The 20970-nt window shown below is 50.4% G+C and overlaps 1 protein-coding gene across 1 annotated transcript in view; it reads left to right on the top strand.

Moving 5' to 3' along the window:
• Positions 1-20970, top strand: part of ASTN1 (astrotactin 1) — a 177457-nt gene that overhangs the window by 83206 nt on the left and 73281 nt on the right. Inside the window, exons 4-8 of the mRNA XM_067532409.1 lie at positions 1326-1499; positions 2061-2168; positions 9526-9675; positions 10111-10278; positions 16234-16318. Of these exons, the coding sequence (XP_067388510.1) occupies positions 1326-1499; positions 2061-2168; positions 9526-9675; positions 10111-10278; positions 16234-16318 (685 nt within the window). The remainder of the gene's footprint in view (positions 1-1325; positions 1500-2060; positions 2169-9525; positions 9676-10110; positions 10279-16233; positions 16319-20970) is intronic.

Below are 20970 nucleotides of genomic sequence, written 5' to 3' on the forward strand. Positions count from 1 at the left end.
GGGCTCAGCTGAGTCTTGTAACCGTGTCCTTTGCCTGTGTGAATTGCTGGCATGGGGCTACAGTTCATTTGGGGTTCCCTTTGCATGGGATAGTAGTGAGTGTGTACCCCTGGGTGTTCCCGTAGCCAGTGGGTGGGCTCTCCCCATGGTTTGGGGCCTCCAGGCCACCAGATCTAGCAGCGTGTCTTCCACTGCATGTGATGTGGCAGAGATAAGCGGTGATGTTGAAATGCAGAGCCCTGATTCCAGCACCGTGAGCATCTCTGCACCTCTGAAGAGTGGTTTCAGTGAGGGGTCAGACAGCAGGTGAAAAATGTGGGGGTGTTCTATCCCAGCTCTCACCCCAAGCTCGAGCCCCAGTCCCAAAACCACTGGGTTCACTTACAAAAATGATCAGCAGTGAGATAGTCAACACTGATGTTCACATTTCCATCAGTAGTCTTCAGCGTTAACGCCACATTGCTACAAATGGGGCTTCTCTTGGGTCACAATGCCTAGTGATAACATAGTTGTTCCCTGTTCAGGCTGCAAAGGGGCCCCCAGCTGTGTAGGTGGAACCTAAACTGCATCCCTGGAAAGTCTAAGGATCAGATTTCCAAAGCTGCCTAAGGCATTTGCCTGCCCAGTTTGTGCAGCAAAATCTCTTCTGCAGCTTTGGAAATCTCAGCCCAAGCCCTTAGCCTGATCAGAGAGAGGCCCAGTTAGGTCCCATCTACACTACAGCTTGTACAGTATTGTAACTGGGTCAGGGATGACCATAGTGTAAAGAGGGTCCCCTGACCCAGTTGTTGTTGTAGAGCAGATGGGCTTTGATGCCTGTCTATTGGCAGACTCGTCAAGAAGACACTGAATGAAATGGGGCTTCACCAACGTCCAGCCTAAGAGGTAGTTTTTTTTAATGGAGTGAGTTTTAATCCTTCTGCTTGTCATCCCTTGCTCTTCCCAAGTGATTCCCTTGCACCCTATTCCTCCAAGCTACAGGCCAGACAAGGAGTTTCTCCCTGCTTGTTGGATTTCACCATGGTAGCTATGCATTGGCAGGGCTGGTGGAGCTACAACAGGTGGGCCTGCTGCTGGTCCGAACGGAGAGGGCTCTCGAGAGACTGGCTTGAACCGATTTTGTCAGCCCCACACACATTTGGAGTTGAAGAAACCTCAGCTTCAGCCCCTGTTCCTGTAGGCACCTTGGTCAGTTTTGCTGGCTGGGCCGCCATCAAAGGTGTCTGTAGTGCTCTCGCCCAGATGCTGGGAAAGGACTTGGATCCTGAGAAATGAATTCTCTCTCTCTCTCTCTCCCTCCTTTTTTTTTGTCTTTTCTCTGAAAGTTTTTGCCTTAAATTCTTCCTGCTCAGGAAGCGACCATGCCAAGCTGTCTTTGATGAACAAGTACAAGGATAACATCATCGCTACCAGCCCTGTGGACTCCAACCACCAGCAGGCTACCCTGTTGTCTCACACCTCCAGTAGCCAGCGGAAACGGATCAACAACAAAGCACGAGGTATCCCATGACTCCCTGGGTTTGGGGGGAAGCAGTGGGAAGCATCTGAGGCTTTGTCTGCACTGAGGATTTTGCCTTCTCACCCTGTTCAGCGTGTGCAGGCAAAGCCCAGGTACCCCAGTTTCAGGTAGCAGTAGACTCTACCAGTGCAAATAGCAGCATTGTCCATCCACAGCAGGGGTCTGCAAAACAGGGCAGATCCCCAAGGCAGAGTTCATGATTTTCCTCCGTGGCGGAGAGGGAGCACTTTGTGTTCACTGTAGCAACACCCTCTGACCACTTCAGAGCCAGCCCTGGTGATAGTGGTGGGTCCTGAGGCTGGATCACCTTGGGCAGTTTTCTATTTCCTCTCCCGCCCCCTTGTCTATTTAGATTGTAAGCTCTTCCGGGCAAGGGGTGACTTCTAGTGTGCATTTGTTCAGCACCTAGCGCAACGAGAGCCTGATTTCAGGCACTACTGTAATACAAGTACTAATAATGATGAGGGACGGCAGGGATATGACAGGGGCAGAGGGACGAAGTGAAATTGTTGGAAGTGATTCTGTCATCTGTTAATTGTAGCTGGCTCAGCGTTTCTGAACCCCGAAGGGGATTCTGGGACCGAGGCTGACAACGACCCTCAGCTGACGTTTTACACTGACCCATCCCGGAGCAGGCGGCGCAGTAGAGGTAGGTGGGGCGGAAAACGGAGGTTGAGAATCAAAAGCAGGTGTTCCTGCAGGGGCTGGGGCAGGGTTGTCTCTAGAGTGTTTTCATATAGCAAGACTATATCCACTGCGAAGACAAGAAGAGATGGAGAGTTATGGTAAGTGCTCTGGGCCACACCCTGATCCTGTTGAAGTTGGTAGCAAAATTCTCTTTGATTTAATCGGGGCCAGGATGGGGCCGTCAGTTTGGTTCCAATAGCCCTGTGCTAAGAGTCTTACAGCTCTGTCTCTTTCCAAATATGAAAGCCAGGGTCGAAGGGGCATCCTCTCTGTGGGAGTGTCCGAGTTCTCTTTTGTCTCACTGTGCTTCCTCAAATGGCTGCGTGCTACAAAAGCACAACATTGCAGGTTTTACATAAACACTGTCTCTGGGCATGATTTTTCATTGAATTCTTGGTGTGACCCAGGTCAGAATTTAAAATCCAATTAGATCCGTAGAATCTGGAGGTGCTGATGTCTAATCCCTAACCAGTCAACTGGTTGCATGGAGCTGTTTGATACGATCTTTTCAACTGAGGATGAAATGCATTCAAATTTTGCTGCTGGCATCTCTCAGGATTTGTTGTATATTAATGAGTAACGGGCTTCAAAGGCTGGCCGGTTAGTCCCTGTGCCTTCCTCTTTGGTGTATTGCTGCTGTTATTTTAATAAAACACTCATGAGCAGGAAGGGGAAATCAGATGGAAAGACACTCTAAACTCACTGCACCTCACCAGCAATGGGCTGTATGAAAACATAGAGAAGGCAGCTGTGCCCGGCTTAGAAGAAGGAGGAGGAAAAGATTATAAAAACCAACCCTTCTGTAGCAAAGTAAAATGAGGCTGAACTGCTAACCAATAACTAGAGCCCTGTGGATCCACATCCATTGGAATAAACTTTTACCCAACCTGCAATCCGCCCTCCCTCTTTTAGATTTAACTGCATCTGCACATCCGCTGTTCTGGAAGCAGCAGCCCCCCATCAGCTGTTGAGCCCCAGCTAGCCCAAACAGATGATGAGCCCCATCCTCCCACCTAACAGCTGATCAGTTGTTCTGGATGCCTCCCTGGCTGGCAGCTGCTCCAGCCCTGCCCCAGAAGTCACAGAGGTCCCGACCTCTATGGCCATCCGATCTGCGAGCCACAAGAAATGGTCCATGGATATAAATATCTGCAGATTTGCAGGGTTCTACTGATAACATTGTCCCTGTACTATTTGTAACCGGGAAGTGGGCGGTTCCCCTCCCCCAGCCTGAGGGGAGGAGTCACTGAGCCTGGGATACAACTGATTACGGGGGACTACTAATGAAAAAAACCAGGAAGGGGTGTGGGGGTCACAGGTTTAAACGAAGGGAACTAGAAAGGGACACTGAGCAGAGAACCCCGGACAGCACCCACTGCCCCCGGAAGGTGTCAAGGGAGCCAGCAGACGCTGCCCAGAGGAACTCTGCCCAGATGCGTGAGTGCACAAGGGGAATGGAAGTAGGCACCACAGTCGCAGAGTACCCCCTCGCCAACCTCCTCTCCCTGGTCTTGTAGATAGCCATTTTGGCCAAGGCTAGGAGGAGGTTGATGAGGAGGTCCCGCGACTTTGTGTGGCCATGGATGGGGTGTGCGTAGATGAACAGGTGTGATAAGAAGTGCAACCAGAACCTCAGCAGGAGGTTCTGGAGGAGCCGGAAGAGGGACTGCACCTGGCACACTTGAGATAAACGTGTGCCAGGGTCTCCCTCACGCCACTCCTGTAGCAAGGAGCCTGAGCCTAAGGAAGGGTCGTGACGCCCCTACTGGACAGAACCAGGCCCTGCAGGCCAAGCCACCTGGAAGCAGAGGGGCAGAGCCAGGGCCAGGGAGGGGAGTATAAAAGGCAGGCTCAGCAGCTTAGTCGGGGGAAGGACGACATGTCTTCCCTGAGGCTGCAGTGTAGGCCTGACCCAGGCCCTGCGGCTCTTTGGAGCAACCAGCCCACCAACCAGAGCATCCAAAGCCTGCCCAGATTGCCAGGCCCGAGTGACTGGAGAGGGCTGCCGGGCCCGAGCCTGCTGGGTGGGAGAAACCCCCTGAGGCCGGCCCTGACCTGGAGGAGTTGCCCGACGTTGGGGATCCCCTGGATCTGTCTGATCCTGGTAGACCGGAGGAACCCCTGGGACCTGGAGGAGCTGCTCTCCGCGGACGACCCTGAGGAGTTTCCAGACCTGCCACTGGTCGACGGTGAGGGACACACAGGACACCCACTCGCTGTCTACCCCGGCGGGAGCCGATTGGATGTAGGTACCTGGGAATTGGGTGGGAGGAAGTAGCCCAGGGACAGTCGACCAGAGAATGGCTGAGTGTGTGGCCAGACCAGTCAGCGTGTTATGGCTGGAGCCCCACTGACCCAGTGGCAAAACACTTTGCCACTGATAGGGCCCTGGGCTGGACGCAGTGGAGTCGGGTGGGCCTGCGTCCCCCACACCCCCTTCCCTAACCACCCTGGGAGTGCTTGGTTCCTCTGTACTGCTGGCCAGAGGACCTCGAGCTTTCCCAGCCCCGCCTGACTGTAAGGCTGGGGCTATAGACCACTGTACCTGCCCCACCCACTTGAGGGCTGGGGGCTATTGATTGCCTTACTAGTTCTGCCTACCTGTAAGGCCGGGGGTGTTAGACTGTTTCACCTGCTCCGCCTGCTTGAGGGCCAGGGGCAGTTGGCTACTTCACCAGCCCTACCCGGCTTGAGGGCCGGGGGCTGTAGACTACTTTGATCGCCTTACCTAGTGGAAGGCTGGGGGCTACAGACTATGTTGCTTGCCCTGCCTGTGGGAAGGTTGGGCGCTATAGACTGCTTCGTCTGTCCTGCCTGCTTGAGGACTGGGGGCACCAGACTGTGTATCAGACCCGCCTGGCTTGAAGGCCGGGGTCTGTCAGCTGTGTACCTTGCCTGCCCGCTTGAGGGTCAAGGGCAACAGACTGCTTTCCAGCCACGCCCTGTTTGAGGGCCGGGGACTATAGACTGCGTGTGCTTGCCAGCCCCTCTTGAGAGCGGGGGGCTAAAGACTACTTTGCCTGCCCCGCCCTGCCTGAGGGCCAGGGGCAATAGACTCTGCGCCCGCCCCGCCTGTTGGAAGGCCGGGGGTCGTGGGCTCCGTACAAGCCCTGCCCTATGTGAGGACCAGGGAGCTACCGACTGCAAGGAAAGCCCGCCCCGCTTGGGGCCGGGGTTAAAAGACTCATAAGCCGAGAGCTTTTTTCCTTTAGATAAAGGCGCTGTGGCCTTCCTCGGAGCCTGGGCCCGAGGAAGGGTCGTGACGCCCCTGGCTGGACCGTGCCACCAGCCTACAGTCCCTAACTAAAAGGATGAACTAGTTTTCTCTTAGCGTCAGCTTCTCTCTTGAGAACAGTAGAACACACACACACACACACCCACCCACCCACCCACCACCACCACCTCCTCCTCCTCCTCCTCCTCCTCCGTCTCAGCAGTGATGCTCACAGCCTGGCCTATTTGTTTTTTCCTTGGGACACCTAAACTTTTAAAATGAGTGTTCAGTGTTCTGTTCTGTAGGATTGTACACTGAGCTCATCACAATCCAGTAGCGCATTAAACCACGTGACTAACATCTGTCATGTGTTGTTCTCTCATCCGCTCCCCAGTGGGAGAAGTGTGTGCAGTGGACTGTCTCTTGTATTAGTGAGGTTTTTCTGGTTTTGCTTTTGGGGGTTTTTATATGGGTTTCTCTGGGTGTATCTTCGAGAAGGCAGGTCGAAGACTTGGAGTGAAAGGTGGGGAAATTTGTGATGGTCCCTAGCTCCTGTGGTAGTTCATTCCACCATCTCATGCTGGCTCCCAGGAAAGTTCTGTCTGTTATACAGACATGCTTTGCCCTTCTTGCAGAGCGCTCCAGTGTGCCTGAGGAGCAAAATTGTTGACCATAATCTGCATCCATGAGCTTTAGACAATCATTTAACTGTCCTGTGTCCAGACCATGGAGTGCCTTGGACATAGGGACAGGGACCTTGAACTTGACTTGCTATGCTGTGGGAAACCAGCATAGTGTGCGGATGACAAGTTCGACATGCTCATGGTCGCTTGTGTGTCTGCAGCGATGTACTATGGTGTCTTTACTAGGTGGAGTTTTTTTGACATGCTGCAGGCGTCGTGCCCGGGCGCATCACACTGCTGTCGTCAAGCCAAGAGGTGATGAAGGCGTGAAGAGTGGAGAGAGGTCATTGTCTGCCAGGAGGGAACAGAGTCTCCCAGGCAACTGGAAATGGAGGAAGCATCATTTGTGGATGCTGCTGCGCGATCACTTGGCATTGGCAAGGAATCCAGGCACCCTCTCCAAGTCTACAGACCGAATTGACCGATTGTGGGCTGCGTACCTTGAACCAAAGGAGACTGCCCCATGGCTGTGAACTCTTCATAATGCTCTGCCCACCTGTGTCTTGCTTGAATTGATCTTTAGCTAGCTGTTGTTCACCTCTGAGCTGATCTCCTCCTGGCGCTGGGCCATATTGGTGGCAGTGCTGTTGTCGTGTGTGGCGAACGATAGGTAGAGCTGTGTGGCATCTGCGTAGTGCTGGCCCTTGTGTCCATGTCATCTGACCAGTTCGCCTGGTGGTTGCATGTAGCTGTTAAAAAGGCCCCAAGAGAGAACTGATCCTGGTGGAACTCCACAAGTGAGGGGAGTGGTGGTAGTGGGGGCATCTCAGAGTCTCTGGGCAGCTGGCTGAGGCAGGAGTAGGCGGGTGGAAACAGGCATGGCTAGAGCAGGAGCAAAGTGCTGCCTGGAGCTGAAGCAGGGACAGTCTGTTGAAACGACTACCCAGCCAGCTAGTGACATCAAGCAGACTGGAGAGATTGCTTCCCTTAGGTACCTGTATACCTGCCTTGGGGTCAGCTGGGTGGCTGTTTGCCTGTGGATTGACTGACCCTTGGTTGAATGGCATGAGGCATATCCCTGGGCTGCAAGTAGCTGCCTCTGGTGATCATCTCACTTTCTGGCTCTGGGGTGACTTCCCAGGTTTAAGCAGAGTCAGGCTGAGAAGTATCACAAGGAGCAGTTCCCCATCGCTACTTGCTGGGTGCATCTCTCCAGCACAGACCCAGACCGTCCTAGTGCATCGCTCTGGAACCCTGCCACCTTTCTCAGGCGGGACACCAGAATCTCACAGCCTGGATGTCAGAGAGGACCAGGAGCATGAGGATGGATGTCTGCTCTCTAGCCATTGACAGCATTAGATCGTCCATGAGTGCTGCTCAAGTGGCTTCAGTTCCATGTCCTGGCCTGAATCCAGATTGTGCTGGGTCAAAAAGACTAGCTTCAATTGGTTAGCTGGTAGTCGGCCTTCTGCAACCTTCCCTGTCCGCTTGCTCAGGAATGGGAGGTCTGAGGCTGGGCAGTAGTCGGCTGGGACTGAAGTATCCAGGGAAGTCAGGCTGTTCCATGTTTGAAGGAAGAAGGGAATTTCCTTCTCTGTGTGAGGCGTCGGCTGTTTCAGTCTGGGGTGGTGCCGGTCGTGCCTGACTCTTTCACGAGCCAGGAGGGGGATGGGTGGGAATTCACAAATTTTGGGTCAAGGCTCCATTAGGGTCTCCAGAACTTCCTGATGAAAGAATGTGCTGAAGTCTGGGGATGCAGCCGGGCTGTTGATTGATGGGTATTTTCTCCTGGTCTTCCTCTCGCTGAATAAACAGGCCAATATCTCTAGACTTCATTAATTGACTGATTTCTCTTTCCCCTTAGGAAGAGTTCTAGACTGAAACTTCCATAAGATACTTTGGTGATGGGCATACATAGCATTCTCTAGCAGTCAGAGTTGCCATACTCACCACCAGGTTGTAGCAATCTAAAGACTCAGCAGGTCAAATTCAGAGCAGGCATCATGGAAGCAGATCCCTTTGATAAGGGGCCCCATGCAGGCTGATTCATTCTTTCCCCTTTCTGAGACAGGTGAACTCAGCACCATACAAGTTTTCTCAGGGCATGAGTCCTTCAGATGCGATATTAAAAGCCCTGGATGTTAAAGATCCCATGGCGCTTATTCTTGGCGAACTGAATGCAAGAAAATTACCAGAAAGGGAAAAAAAACCCGAATACTCTATTTCTCTTCTTTTCATTGAATATGCAGCCATGTCTCTCTGACCTGCTGGAAAATGAAGGCTTTTACAATGGTCTTTTGAGTATTAAAACAAATTGATACACGCAGCAGTCTTGTGAAAGAACCTGAACTGTTATATGTGCAGTGAACTACAGACAATTGAGGGAGTGAAGAATGATCCTCCATAAAAACATAATGGGCCAAATTCTGCTCTCTCGCAGGTGTAAATCCAAAGTGGTGCCATTGAATGACCTCACTAGAGTTGCTCTGGATTGCCGATCTTGGGGCTGAGAGCAAAATTTGCTTTTCAGAAGAATTTGAGGGGAGGGCAAGGACTGATCTCCCAAAACATTCCCTCCCTTCACTATAGGGCAGTGTACAGGTTGTCCACCTTACTGCTGTGCCACCTCCCAGAAGTGGCTGCGTTTCAGGGATTAAATAATGGTATACGGTGTCATTCATGAAGTATGTTGGGGTGAGAGGCGTTATAAGGGCCTAAGGTGGAATTGTGTGGTGTGAATCCAAGCCAGCTGGTTCCTCTAGCAATATGGGTCCTGTGACCCTCAGCAAAATGGCATCTTTTGAGCAAAACGCACATGCACGAATGTGATGCAGCTCTGAAAGCTGTTAATCCTTAGGCTGTGAAAGCTTCAGGTTTGAGTGTGCTAGACTTCTTGCGGCCCAGAGTTGCCTCTTCCTCTGCCAGGGCATCGTACCAGCTGTCTGAGAGAGAGTAGATCAGAAGCTGCAGGGTTGCCTGACACTGAGGGGGTGGACAGAGGCTGATGCTCCAGAGTGTACGTTTGAGATAGGGACAGATCCACCAGCTTTCCAAGCCCAGAGTTAAACACTGCCATTGGTTACCCTTGGGAACTTGGGGCTGCAGAGTTGTGGGCTAATAACGAAGGACGTTGCTGCCTGTGAAAGCAGTTCCAGGGCACAGCCACTTTGATATAAGCAAAGCTGCCCCTCCTCCCTGCCCCATACACACACACACACATCCCTGGAACCACCCCAAACAAGACACAGACAAATCAGACTCCCTGGATTATGATGCCAGCTGGGTTGAGGCTGGCTGAGAGGTGCGGGTTTCCCTGGGAAGATGAACCTTTCAGGGTATCCTCTGTTTCACGGACGCCCCAAAGCTCTGTTTTATCAGGCGGAGGGTCTCCTGAGATTGTATTCTAGAGGCGGCAGCGCAAGGGGCTGCTGCTGCGGCTCTGATGTCCCCGCTGTTGGTCTCTTTGTTTACTGCCGTTTCAGTGGGCTCACCAAGAAGTCCCGTGAACAAGACCACGCTGACCCTGATCAGCGTCACCAGCTGCGTGATCAGCCTGGTGTGCTCGTCCCACATGAGCTGCCCACTCATCGTCAAGATCACCCTGCACGTCCCGGAGCACCTCATTGCCGACGGTGAGTTGCGCCCCCCGCCCCCTCCTTCGCCCACCCAGCTTCACCCTCTGATTCTCAGGTGGGGTGAGCCCGGCCAGAGGAAATGCCGATCCGGCTGGGTATGGAGCTGCCAAGCCCCACCCCCTGAGTCATGACAGGCGGATGGAGTGTCAGGACGGCGCCATGTGAGGGCTCACCATGAAACTGACAGCCAAGGAGTGCCTAGCCCGAAATCATGGGCTGCCTCAGGGGGCAGGGCAGGGCAGATCCAGAGGAGCCCCTCTTCTGGGACACTATCCCCAGAGCCCAGGACTGCATGTGTGGGGTAGGGTTATTCCAGTTATAATTGAAACTTGCCTGCGGGGTGCCTGGAACTGGCTTGGGGAGGGCTGGGTGGTTGAAACGGGTTAGGGGGCGCTCTGTGTCTCAGCCTTTCCTGCATGTCTTTCTCTTCAGGGAGCCGCTTTATCCTGCTGGAGGGCAGCCAGCTGGACGCCAGCGACTGGCTAAATCCCGCCCAGGTTGTCCTGTTTTCCCAACAGAACTCCAGCGGGCCCTGGGCATTGGACCTCTGCGCCCGACGGCTTCTCGACCCGTGCGAACATCAGTGTGATCCAGAAACTGGTAGGCAAGCTTGGTGGGGAGGATGGGGGTCACTTCTCTCTCCAGCAGCAAAGGTCTCTGCTCGCTGATCTCTCCAGGTTCAGGTGGGCCCTGTGGGTTTACCAGCCAGTCAGGAGATCAGCCACACAGTGGCAGACTCAGCCATTTCCAGGCTGGTGACTTGTAGCCTGTGAGATGAGCATCTTGTGCCAGCCAAGGGGCCATGAGCACAGCCACCCATGTATTTCGATTAGCCCCTTCTTTGTGTGGCTGACATTTCTGGCACAGGCCTGAAAACTTTGCTGGGTCTTGTTGACCCAGGTCAGAAAAGGGTTAGGTGATTTACATATTTAAATTAGTTCCCTGATTTTTCTCCTCCCTCCCCCCATCATTGATTATTTACTGCAAGGGATCCTTTCTTTCCATCTCCTTCCCCAAAGTGCTTGTGAAGGGGCACTGAGATTGAACAGGCCCAGGGGTAGCTGCAATCTGAGAAAAATCCATATATTTCCCAGATGAGTTTTCCATGCCACATGATGGCAGCTGTCTGGCTAACGCCCTGTGTGATGCTTTGAAACTCTGCTTGCTACTGTCTTGATGCCCTCCATGGAGAAATATGAGAACTGAAGCACTGATCAGGCAGGATGAGATAAGGATTGAATGGCAGCTGTAACTTAGGAGCTATAACTTGCCCTCGGTCCTCCGTTTCCTTACAACTATAGCTGTAATTCACCTATGCAGATGTCTCATCTCAGGCTGTGTGAAGGACATGGGGAAGTATTTGGGTATGGAAGGGATGGAAGTGCAACACAGCCACCTGCAAAAACCAGCATGCATCGTTTACTGTCAGCCAGGGGGCACAATGCCATTGCAGGGATACGGGGATACCCACCAAACGACCACCACTCAGGGGAACCCAGGGCATCTATGGTTGCCTGTACTGAGACACACCGTGTGCTTGGAGCAGCTGCCAAAGAGTATAATTGTAGAAACGTAAGGCTGAGAGGGACCTCAAGAGGTGACTTAGTCCAGTCCTGCCTGGCTGGACTAAGTCTATGGTCATGGGTAGAGAACAGAGTCACTGAGATGAGCCCTCAGGTCACAGACCGTTTAAACTGGATGCACAGGGAAGCGGAACGAGCAAGGCACTGGCACTAGTTATGTGTGAGCGACGGGTGCTTTGTCCCTTGCACCATTTATGGACCTGAGGTGGAGTTTTCTCCTCCAGTGGGCCGCTGCTCCGTGACTCAAATCTATGATCCAGCTGCGGTGCGGTGGTACCCGTTCCCCCTAACGCCTGCCAATGGCACCATGAGCTAATTGTGTGTGAAATGCCATGGGGAGAATAAAAATTGCGGTTGGGGATGTGACGGGAGTGGCTGGGAGATGAGGGGAAGCATTGAATCAACACAACTGCCTCTGCCAGCAGGGCTCCTGGGGGGCCACAGCCGCATGCAACACTGCTGCCTTCTGTCTCTGACAAATCCCGAGGAAGGGCAGTGACAGACACTCTGCCTGGCTTCCCCCAGGCTGAATCCATCTACCAGGCCTGAGGGCCTTGCTGCTGCAAGGGGTTATTCACACCTTGCCACTCTGGGGCTGGGGAACCTGGCCCAGTGAGGGAGCGGGGGTAACCAGAGGAGCTTAGCTTTTTTCAGGCAGGGTTTTTACAAGCACAGGGTATTGGCCTAACTCTGCTCCCATTGAAGGCAATGGGAGTTTTCCCATTGATAGGAGTTTTTGCGCTGGGGTGTGGCTTTTTCACACCTTTGAGTGCATAGCTATGTCACCCTCAGTTTTTAAATGTTGATCAGGCAGCAGGTGTGCCAATGGTTTTATTCTTGCCACTGGTTTTGGAAGAGTGCTCTCCCCATGTGCGGGACACAGTCATCCCACGTTCATTGCAGTGAATACATCAAGTCCCACCCACAGTCACGTTTTTCCTCCACATAATGAACATAGGCAAGTAGGAATCTGTTGTCATTACTGATCATCAACATCCAACACAGTCATTGTCCTTTTTTTTAAATCCTTTATCTTACTGCAAGGTGTGTTGCCACTAGTCTATTGGATGTCTGCCTATACAAAGCTAAGCTAACCTAGCTTTGCAGCTTCCAACATTGTCTCGGGGAAGCAGGCATCCCTTCTGTTCTTGCAATTGCCTCTGTTCTTTGCTGTTCCCTCTATTATTGCCTATTTGTCTCCTTTCCCTTTGTGCCTTGGCTGGGTTCATTCCCAAACATGCTTTTCTGCCTTAGTTTTCCCTGTTGGGTGTCCTCTGATTTCTTTTTCACGGGTTCCTTTCCTTATCAAATAGAAATGGAACAGAATTTTACAGCAGATAAGTGCCAAACTCAGATCTCAGTGTCTGTATGTGGGTGTAAATCTGGAATATCGCTACAGTCTCCAGCACAGTTGCTCCGGATTTATACTGGGGTAACTGAGTGATGTCGTTTTGGATCTGTAACGTGAGGTTATCTGCATCTCGTTGGTCACTGACCTAAATGTGTTGAGAAGTTTGTTATCATGGGCCAGGACAGTGTAAATTGATTTACGCTGATTTCAATGGCACTAAGCCCATTGGCACCCGCTGAATACTTTCCCCTCTGTTTCCTTCGTGTTCATTTTATGTATTTATAAGAGTGGAGTAGCATTGTTGTTATGCAAGTGAGAGGGCGTGCAGATGCAGATCCGATGCAGATCAACTGAGCTACCTCCCTGTATATGCTCCATCCGGCCACCCCTATTCCTTGAGTTCGATGTGGATACAGTTCTGCTGCAAGCTGCCAAACTGGTTCCCCTGCTGCCAGAAGCCTTCTATTCAGCCAGAGAACTGATGTGCAGTGCAGCCTTTGGTTCCCCACACTTTGACTCACTCCCAATCCAATAGAGCTTCATCCAGGGGGATTGGCAATGCACTCTCCATGCCTCAGCCTCTCTGGTCTGCTAACAAGGGGCCCCTTAAGCCAGCCGAACAGCGGCACGCTAGGAACTGGATTGTAACTGCCAGCTTGTTTCACGTAGGCAACTGAACAGCCATTGAATAGCATTGGCTTTTGGTGCCTGTTGACTAAGAGTGAGCTTGAATCCATGGTGCAGAGATGAAGGTCTCCGTTTTCCAGTATCCATCCTGCCACCTGCAGCATTTCTGTCCCATCAGCCACACTTCTCACAGCCTGATTATCTCCACATTCTGATTTCATTTTCCACATGAGCTGCTGCTGTTGGGAGTAGCTGTGGGCAGAATTCCCCTTCCTTCCTTCTAAGATGGTTTTGTCTTACGGTGGCGCTACAGGCCCCAACCCACATCAGGGCCCCATTGTGCCAGGTGCTGCACAAACCCATAGTGGGAGACAGTCCTAGCTCCAAAGAGCTTTCTGTCTAAGTAGAGCAGAGAAAAGAAGCATGATCTCCCCATTTTACAGTTCCAAGGTCACATGGAAAGTCTGTGGCAGAGCCAGTCTCCTGAGTTCCAGTGCAGTGCCCCAGCCACTTCCTCTCTGATACTGTAGGGCAAACTTAGCACTGCTGCCCAGCCAGCGCCGCACCAGTCAGGCGCACGGGGCTTAAATCAGTACAGAAGTTGGGTCAGTCTCTTCCCTCTGCTCCACGGGTCACTGTGTGCCGTCTGTGTCTCCTCCTGTCATAACCACTCACTCCCCTGCTGGGAGTCTGTGCTTGCTCCAGAATCAGCACACCATGTATTCACAGCCATCTGTCACAGCAGATGCAGCCCTGGCTTAGGGAGGCAGTAGCCCCCTTGGGGTCGGGGTCTTAAAAATGCAGGGGTCTTTCGTCTGTGTTTTAAAGGCATGTGGCCCTTTAAGAGCAGGAGGCTGCCCTAGTTGATGGACCGTATTCTGCCCTGCCCCTTGTGCAGTCTCTCATACCCTGGATATCGGTTAGCACAGAAGCTGGCTTTTTAAGAGCAGTGAGCTGCAGACCCATTGGGATAGAGTAGCCAGGCAGCATCTTTGCCTCAAACTCAGGGAAACCTTTTTTGGTGAGGCCTCTGCCATTCTGGGTTCTGTCATGTAAAGGGGATGAAATTCATGTATCCCCCTGCATGAAGCTCATCCACCCCTCAGAGCTTAAGTGGATGGCTGGTGCATAGATCTTTTGTCATTGTGTATGTTCCTTTCGGCACCTATCCGCAGAGAATAGGAGTCTTCTGTAGTTGCTAGCTGCAGGGTTTTTTTAGCACAAGCTCTAGCGGCTCATGCTTTAGCTCTGGAGGTTCAATCCCTAGTACAACCAAGATGGTGGGCATCACACTGGACTTCTGCAGGGGTGAATTTCATCCAGGAAGCAGAAGTGCTGAAATCCTGTGTGAGAGAGCCTCTTCTTATCGTGTTTCTGGTCTGATCAGAGGCCAGAAATACTGGAAAACTCATGAGCAAAAATGGAACTTCAAATTGTCTGCTCTTTTCTTTACCATGATACCAGTCAGCTGCTTCATTTTTATTTCAAATAAAAGCAAGGCCATTCAGCAGGGAACAAAATAGTAGCGTTAAAGTTGAGTGTTTAAATGTGTCCGAGTCAGAAAATTCAAATATTAATGGCTGTAACTTGGCTGCCTAAAGGTAGGCTCATTTATCCATACTGCGGCAACGACACTCAAATCCTCAGAAGCATTTAGGTGCCTAACACCCACTGATTTCACCTAAAGACCTTTAAAAATCTGGTCCCTAAATAGTAGTCTGTTTTTCAGAGATGCTGAGCAGCCACAGATCCCTATGGAAGCCAATAGTTGTTGCAGATGTTCAATGCTTTTCTAAGTCAACCTACTTATTTGGGTGTCTAAATACTGGTTCAGGTATCTAACTTTAGACACCTAAGTTTGAAAGTGTTGGTCAAATATTCCCACAGCTGCTGTAACATGGCCACATGGAAGATATCTTGTAAGGCATAAATGCACTAGCTTTAAACAGTAATCCAAACCACTGTGGTACGTTTGCAGTTGTAATTTGACCAAGATAACTGCTCTGGGAACATTAACTTTGGATTTTCCTGACGCTTGTGCTCTGAAATGCTCCATCTTGACATTGTTGCATTACCATTGTTTTCAGCACTGAGCTTATTACACATAATGATTTTTAGCATTTTCTTCTTTAAGACCCGGATCAAGCAAAGCGTTTAAACACGTCCTTAGCTTTCAGCACTTAAATATTCCCAGTGAAGCCCTTACAGTTAAGCATGTGTTTAAGAGCTGTGCTGGACTGGGACCTAAAGCACTTCATAAATATTAACTAACCAGGAGCTAGATTCTGCCTACTCTTACGTGGCTGTACTGTGCGGGGGAGGAAGGAGAGAGGGGAGGGTGTAGGAAGAAAGGAGCTTTGACCCCTTGCACAGCTCACGTTAGGGCCCGAATTATACTCCCTATTCTTAAGGAATGAAATGGCTGCTTCCTAATTCTGGCCTGGGGAATGCCCCAAAGGGGACATGGAGAGCAGGGAAGTGGGGGTATGGTGACCCCCGTCACTCACTATGCTCTGGACTCTACTGAGCGTTTGCTGTTTTTGTGTGACTGACAGCTCCTGGCCTTTGGACCAGGGCTCGGAGACTGCTGCTGACCGTTGTAGCAAGGTCTGGAGGTAGGAGAAGACAACGTTCCCTTCGAGTGATGGTCTCTATGTGGATTCCATCGATGGAATGCAGATGGAGACCACACATCTCGAAGAACTGTCTGTAACAGTAAATAACCTCCCCTTTTGGTGTGAGGGCTCCTCCCATCCTCTGCCGTGGCACCCCTTGTAGCTCTCAGGGAGGGACTGAGTTGATGCAGTGACAGTCTGTGCACTTCAGCCTCTGGCACCCGAGGTGGGATTTCCTGATGCAATAATCTTGCCTAATGTAAGCACCCCGGGAGCCCGTGGATCAGGATCAGGCCATTGGTCCATCTAGTCCAGTAGCCTGTCTCCAGCAGTGGCCCGTACAATTCATTCTCCCTATTTCACCTTCCTCCATTCTTAGGTGAGTGCCTTTGCTATGAGGGCTACATGAAGGACCCGGTGCACAAGCATCTCTGTATCAGGAACGAGTGGGGCACGAACCAGGGGTAAGTCTGAACACCACAAAGAGCAGGCCGTTCCCCTGACTTCCTGAACTTGCCCTGTTGTGACGACCCCACTGATGGGTCATCGGCAGGATTGACCCGCATGCCCCTGGATCTAAAAGCAAGAGTCTCTATGGCTTGAGCTAAAGGCTCAGGAGGGTTGGGGGCAGTAGTAGATCCATAAACTGCTTAATGGGATCTGGCCACTAGAGGCGGACAAAGAGACTTACTTGGTCAGCATGTTCCAGGGTCACTTCCTTTTGGTCCAGAATATTGGAAAGTGCATTTACAGTGTAATCCCCATGAAAAATAGGCAGGGTGGGCTTTATAAAGGACAAAACCTGCCAGACAAACATGGTGGGTATTTCTGAGAGAGTCACACAATTAGCGGACAGAGGGAACACAGCGGTCGTCATGTAGAATATCTGGAGTTCAGCAAAGCATTTGATACAGTGTCTGTCACGTGAAATCTTCCTGGAAGAATGAATGGAAATTGGCTTGGAGAAGAGTAATGTCCAGGACTGGGGGTGGTCTGCAGCAAGCCGAATCTGAGTTCTGCTTCAAAGGCCTTGGGGTTCTGGAATGCAACAGGGTAGAAATACTGCAATAGGGTAAATAAATAAATTTTAAAAAGAGAAATTTTTGTTTAATTAAATATGAAAATGACTAATCCAGTCTGTGCAGAACGCTTTCTGCTGTTCATTTTTAGTGTCTCATTCACTGGGCCAAATCCTTGGCGGGTGCCAACTTAGACCATCTGAAGATCTGTCCTGGTGTGTTCCATGCCACCCGTTATTTTTCAGTGTTCCACAGAGCTTTGTGCTGTGGACAGATAGCTGCCCTGTGGAAGTTGTCAGCTGGCTGGGGGACAGCTGGCAGCCAGGAAGATGTGGGAGGCAGTTTGGGATTGTGCGAGAAGTACACTAGATGGGTATTTTTGCAGAAATGATCGGCAGTGAGCAATACTGATGTTGAAATGATCATCGTTGGTTTCAGATCATACAGCCCATTCAGATTAGTAGAATTGGTCAACGCCTTTCTGTACCCCATTGTCCGTGGACCACTTTCTATTGCTCTACACATCGCTCACGTTGGGAATGTTACACCTGCAAACACAAGTGCTTGAAACATATTGTAGGTAACAAATGTTGAGATTCAGGACAATATTTCTGCGGCAACTGATTTCTGTGTCATATTCTCTGGCTGTGAAACTGTGGGACGTACAGACCCTTGCGAACCGTCATGGGAACCAAACAAACCTTAAAGAGAGGGAAAGGGGAACGGCACTGAGTCGGGGAGTGATGCCCACTGGCTTGTTGCTAGGCTGATTGTTCTGCTTTGACTTAATTAACATTTTCAGCTAACAGTAGTAATCCCCCCAAAATTTCGTCCACGGACAGCGGCGTACTTTATACTCAAGCCTTTTATCACCCTGCGAGTCAGGTTAGCAGTGCTGTGATCTTGCTAGTGAGCATGTGAACCGCTGCTCTCTACTAAATGGGATCAGAACAGTGCAGCTGGTGAAGTTCTGCGCTGCTAGTCTACAGCCAAACCCAGAGAGGTGCTGAGCACCCCCAGCTCCTGCCTTCAGGATTTGCTTTGTAGATTAATGAACAGCGGACAATTCTACCGGCGGCTCTAACGATTAACGTGTGCAACTTCATTGCCCTCTAGTGGACAGCTGCAGCCCAGGGAGAAGATAGCTTGGTCTGCTGACTGTGAGGATTCTCCTTTTAATTCAAGCGGCAGATCCCTGTGTTACTGGAGATTCGGCATTCTGTCCCTGCTGCCACAAAGTTCTAGGGAGACATGAGCAGCCCTGTGATATCCATGCAGTCCTATTTCTTAGAGTTGTGTGAGTAGTCCAAGGCGTTACTCAGGGAGGCAGCTCTCCAGCATCCCTCTTCGGTGCTGTGACTACAAGCCCATCCTCCCTTCTCTAGTTCAGCGCTCCGGAAGAGGGAATGAAAAGCACATTTCTCGTATTTGCAGATGATACGAAACCAAGAGGTGTTTTGAACACCAGGGAGAAGAGAGCACGAATGTAAAGGAACCTAGAGAGATTTAGAATCACGGATAAGAAATAACATAATGAGATGCAACCTGGGAAAATGCAAGCTAATGAATCTGAGGGACAATAACTGGCAGTGCAGAGCTGCACAGAGAAAGGAAAGTGGCAATGCTGAGAGCTAGGTAGGGCAAATTACCTGCACCACATTACTTCAGAGCTGGGAGAGCCCAATTTTCAGAGTTGCTGATGTGGGCATCTCATAGCAATGCTGGTGGCAGCTCCAGGCCTGTCCAGAGAGACAGCAGAATTTCCAGTGCTATGAGATGCCTGAGTGTGCTGAAAATGGGTTGAATTAGACACCTGATTACTATGTCATGGGGAAACGAATGAGACAGACACAGTTTGCTGTGATTCTTATACTTAGCAGCTAAATGGTGAGAGCATTTTGGTTTTCAGCCAAAAAAAAAAAATACAGGTTTTATGGAAAAGTCAAAATTTTCCAAACTTCATTTTCCTTTTTGTCTAAATGTTCAATGGAATGCTCCCCTTCCCTCTCCCATTTTGGGGCCTGATTGGGGAGGGGGGGAGTGGGGAGAGGGAATGTCCTTTGGATTCTAAGATCCGGATCCTCCTCTGGTGTGGAGCACTAACGTAGCTCCATCGAAGCCAAACAGCTGAAGCTCTGGCCCTGTATGTCTTGGTTCCTTTCCTTCTGTCAAAAAAAAAAGTGCTAGACTTTTTAAACAATATGCATTTAAATGGGCTAAATACAATTGTATACATCTGGCAATAAAGAATGTAGGCCATACTTACCAGGATAGGGGACTCCATCCTGGGAAGCAGTGACTCTGAAAACTTGTCATGGTGGATCATCAGCTGAATATGAGCTCCCAGTGCAAAGCTGTGGCCGAAAGGGCTAATGTGTTCCTTGGGGAACTCTTGGGGAACTCTAGGGGAACTCTTGGGGAACTCTAGGGGAATCTAGAGTAGAAGTAGAGACGTTATTTTACCTCTGGATTTGGCACTGGTGCAAACGCTGCTCGATCACTGTCCAGTTCTGGTATCTGCAATTCAAGAAGGACATTGATAAATTAAAGAGGGTTCAGAGAAAGGACTGACACGATCCAATGGCTGGAAGTTGAAGCTAGATAAATTCAGGCTGGAAATAAGATGTAAATTTTTAATGGTCAGAGTAATTAACCATTGGAACAACTTACCAAGGGTCATGGTGATTTCTCCATCATGGACAATTTTTAGATTGGATGTTTTCCTAAAAGATCTGCACTGGGAATTACTTTGGAGCAGTTCTCTGGCTTGTATTATGCAGGAGGTCATCTCAGATGATCAGTGGTCCCTTCTGGTCTTGGAATCTTTTCTCTTTAGTCACACTGTGTAAGGCCCACTGCAAAAATGTGTGATGTGTTGGAGGTCCTGCCATTGTGTTACTTTGTGGCCTTGTGGTGACAGGATTGAGCAAAGGGGAAAAGTGAAGAAATCTATCCTAAAGGAGTTTAGGTCGCTAGGCAGGTCCTAACTGGCTAAACGTACGTGTGTGCGTGCACATGCGTGCATCTGTCCGTCCGTCCATCCCGCCCCTTCCACTCCCTCAGGCAGTCAGCTGGGAGATGGATTCTCACTTAGAGGAGATGAATAGGGACTCCCAGCCCAGCACTGGTCCTGGTTAAGCCACTGACACCAGCACCTGCATCTCCCACTTCAGTTTCCCTACCAGCCGAATGAGAGAGGTCGCTGTGGGATCAGCATTCCCTCATCACCAGCAGGAGGAGCTCTTTGCCCTTTCCTCCTGCTTTACCAGAAAAGAAGGAGTTGCACTTGTCTTTACTGTGCCCCACTATTAGCCATCTGCTTCCCATGCGGTGGCCAAACTGGCTTTTTTTGTTTGCCCTGATGTCATGCAGCTATCTCCAAGGTCATGTCTGTTTACATCACCTTTCTGCCATTGCCACCTGTGAATCTCTCTCTCCCTTTGTCTGTCCCTCCTCCATACCTGCCCTATTCCTTTTTGACCTTAAAGGATTGTACTCTTGCATACATTTCCATATATTTGCATTAATCCAAGCACAAATATTCAGAAGCAGATGCCTTCCCATTTTAGAGCTACTGAAACGCCCCTGCGTAGGGAGATAATTGCATGGTTTTGTGTGGGCCCAAGAATGCTTGATAGATTCTGTATAGAGATTAAAAGCATCTGGGTCATATTTCTCATATTGTTCCTATCAATTGATTTTAAGACTAGGAGGACACATTAAGATCATCTAGTCTGACCCCCTTCATAACACGGGATCAGAAAATCTCAGCCAGTAATTCCTGAGTCAAGCCCATAGCTTCTGTTTGAGCTAGGGCATCTCTCTTAGATAGACCTCCAGACTTGACTTGGACTGTTCTCTTCCATGGTGACATGCCATAAGAAGATGACAGGAGAAGACTACTGGTTAATACTACCCAATTCATTAAGCCCCAAAACGTCAAAGCAGGGCAGTGCAGAAAGCCAAACCATTTGAAACAGATCTGTGTTGCTGGCCATAGGGCTTGTCTAGATTAGGGAAGTGTGTCACACTTTATATTATTAAGGTTTCATTTATAAGTAGTGTAGAAAGAGTTGCTAAAATGCGGCTGGAGATGG

This window comes from Emydura macquarii, unplaced genomic scaffold, assembly GCF_026122565.2.
Source record: "Emydura macquarii macquarii isolate MOO-44397 ecotype Brisbane River unplaced genomic scaffold, CSIRO-AGI_Emac_v2 contig_3287, whole genome shotgun sequence".
NCBI lineage: Eukaryota > Metazoa > Chordata > Testudines > Chelidae > Emydura > Emydura macquarii.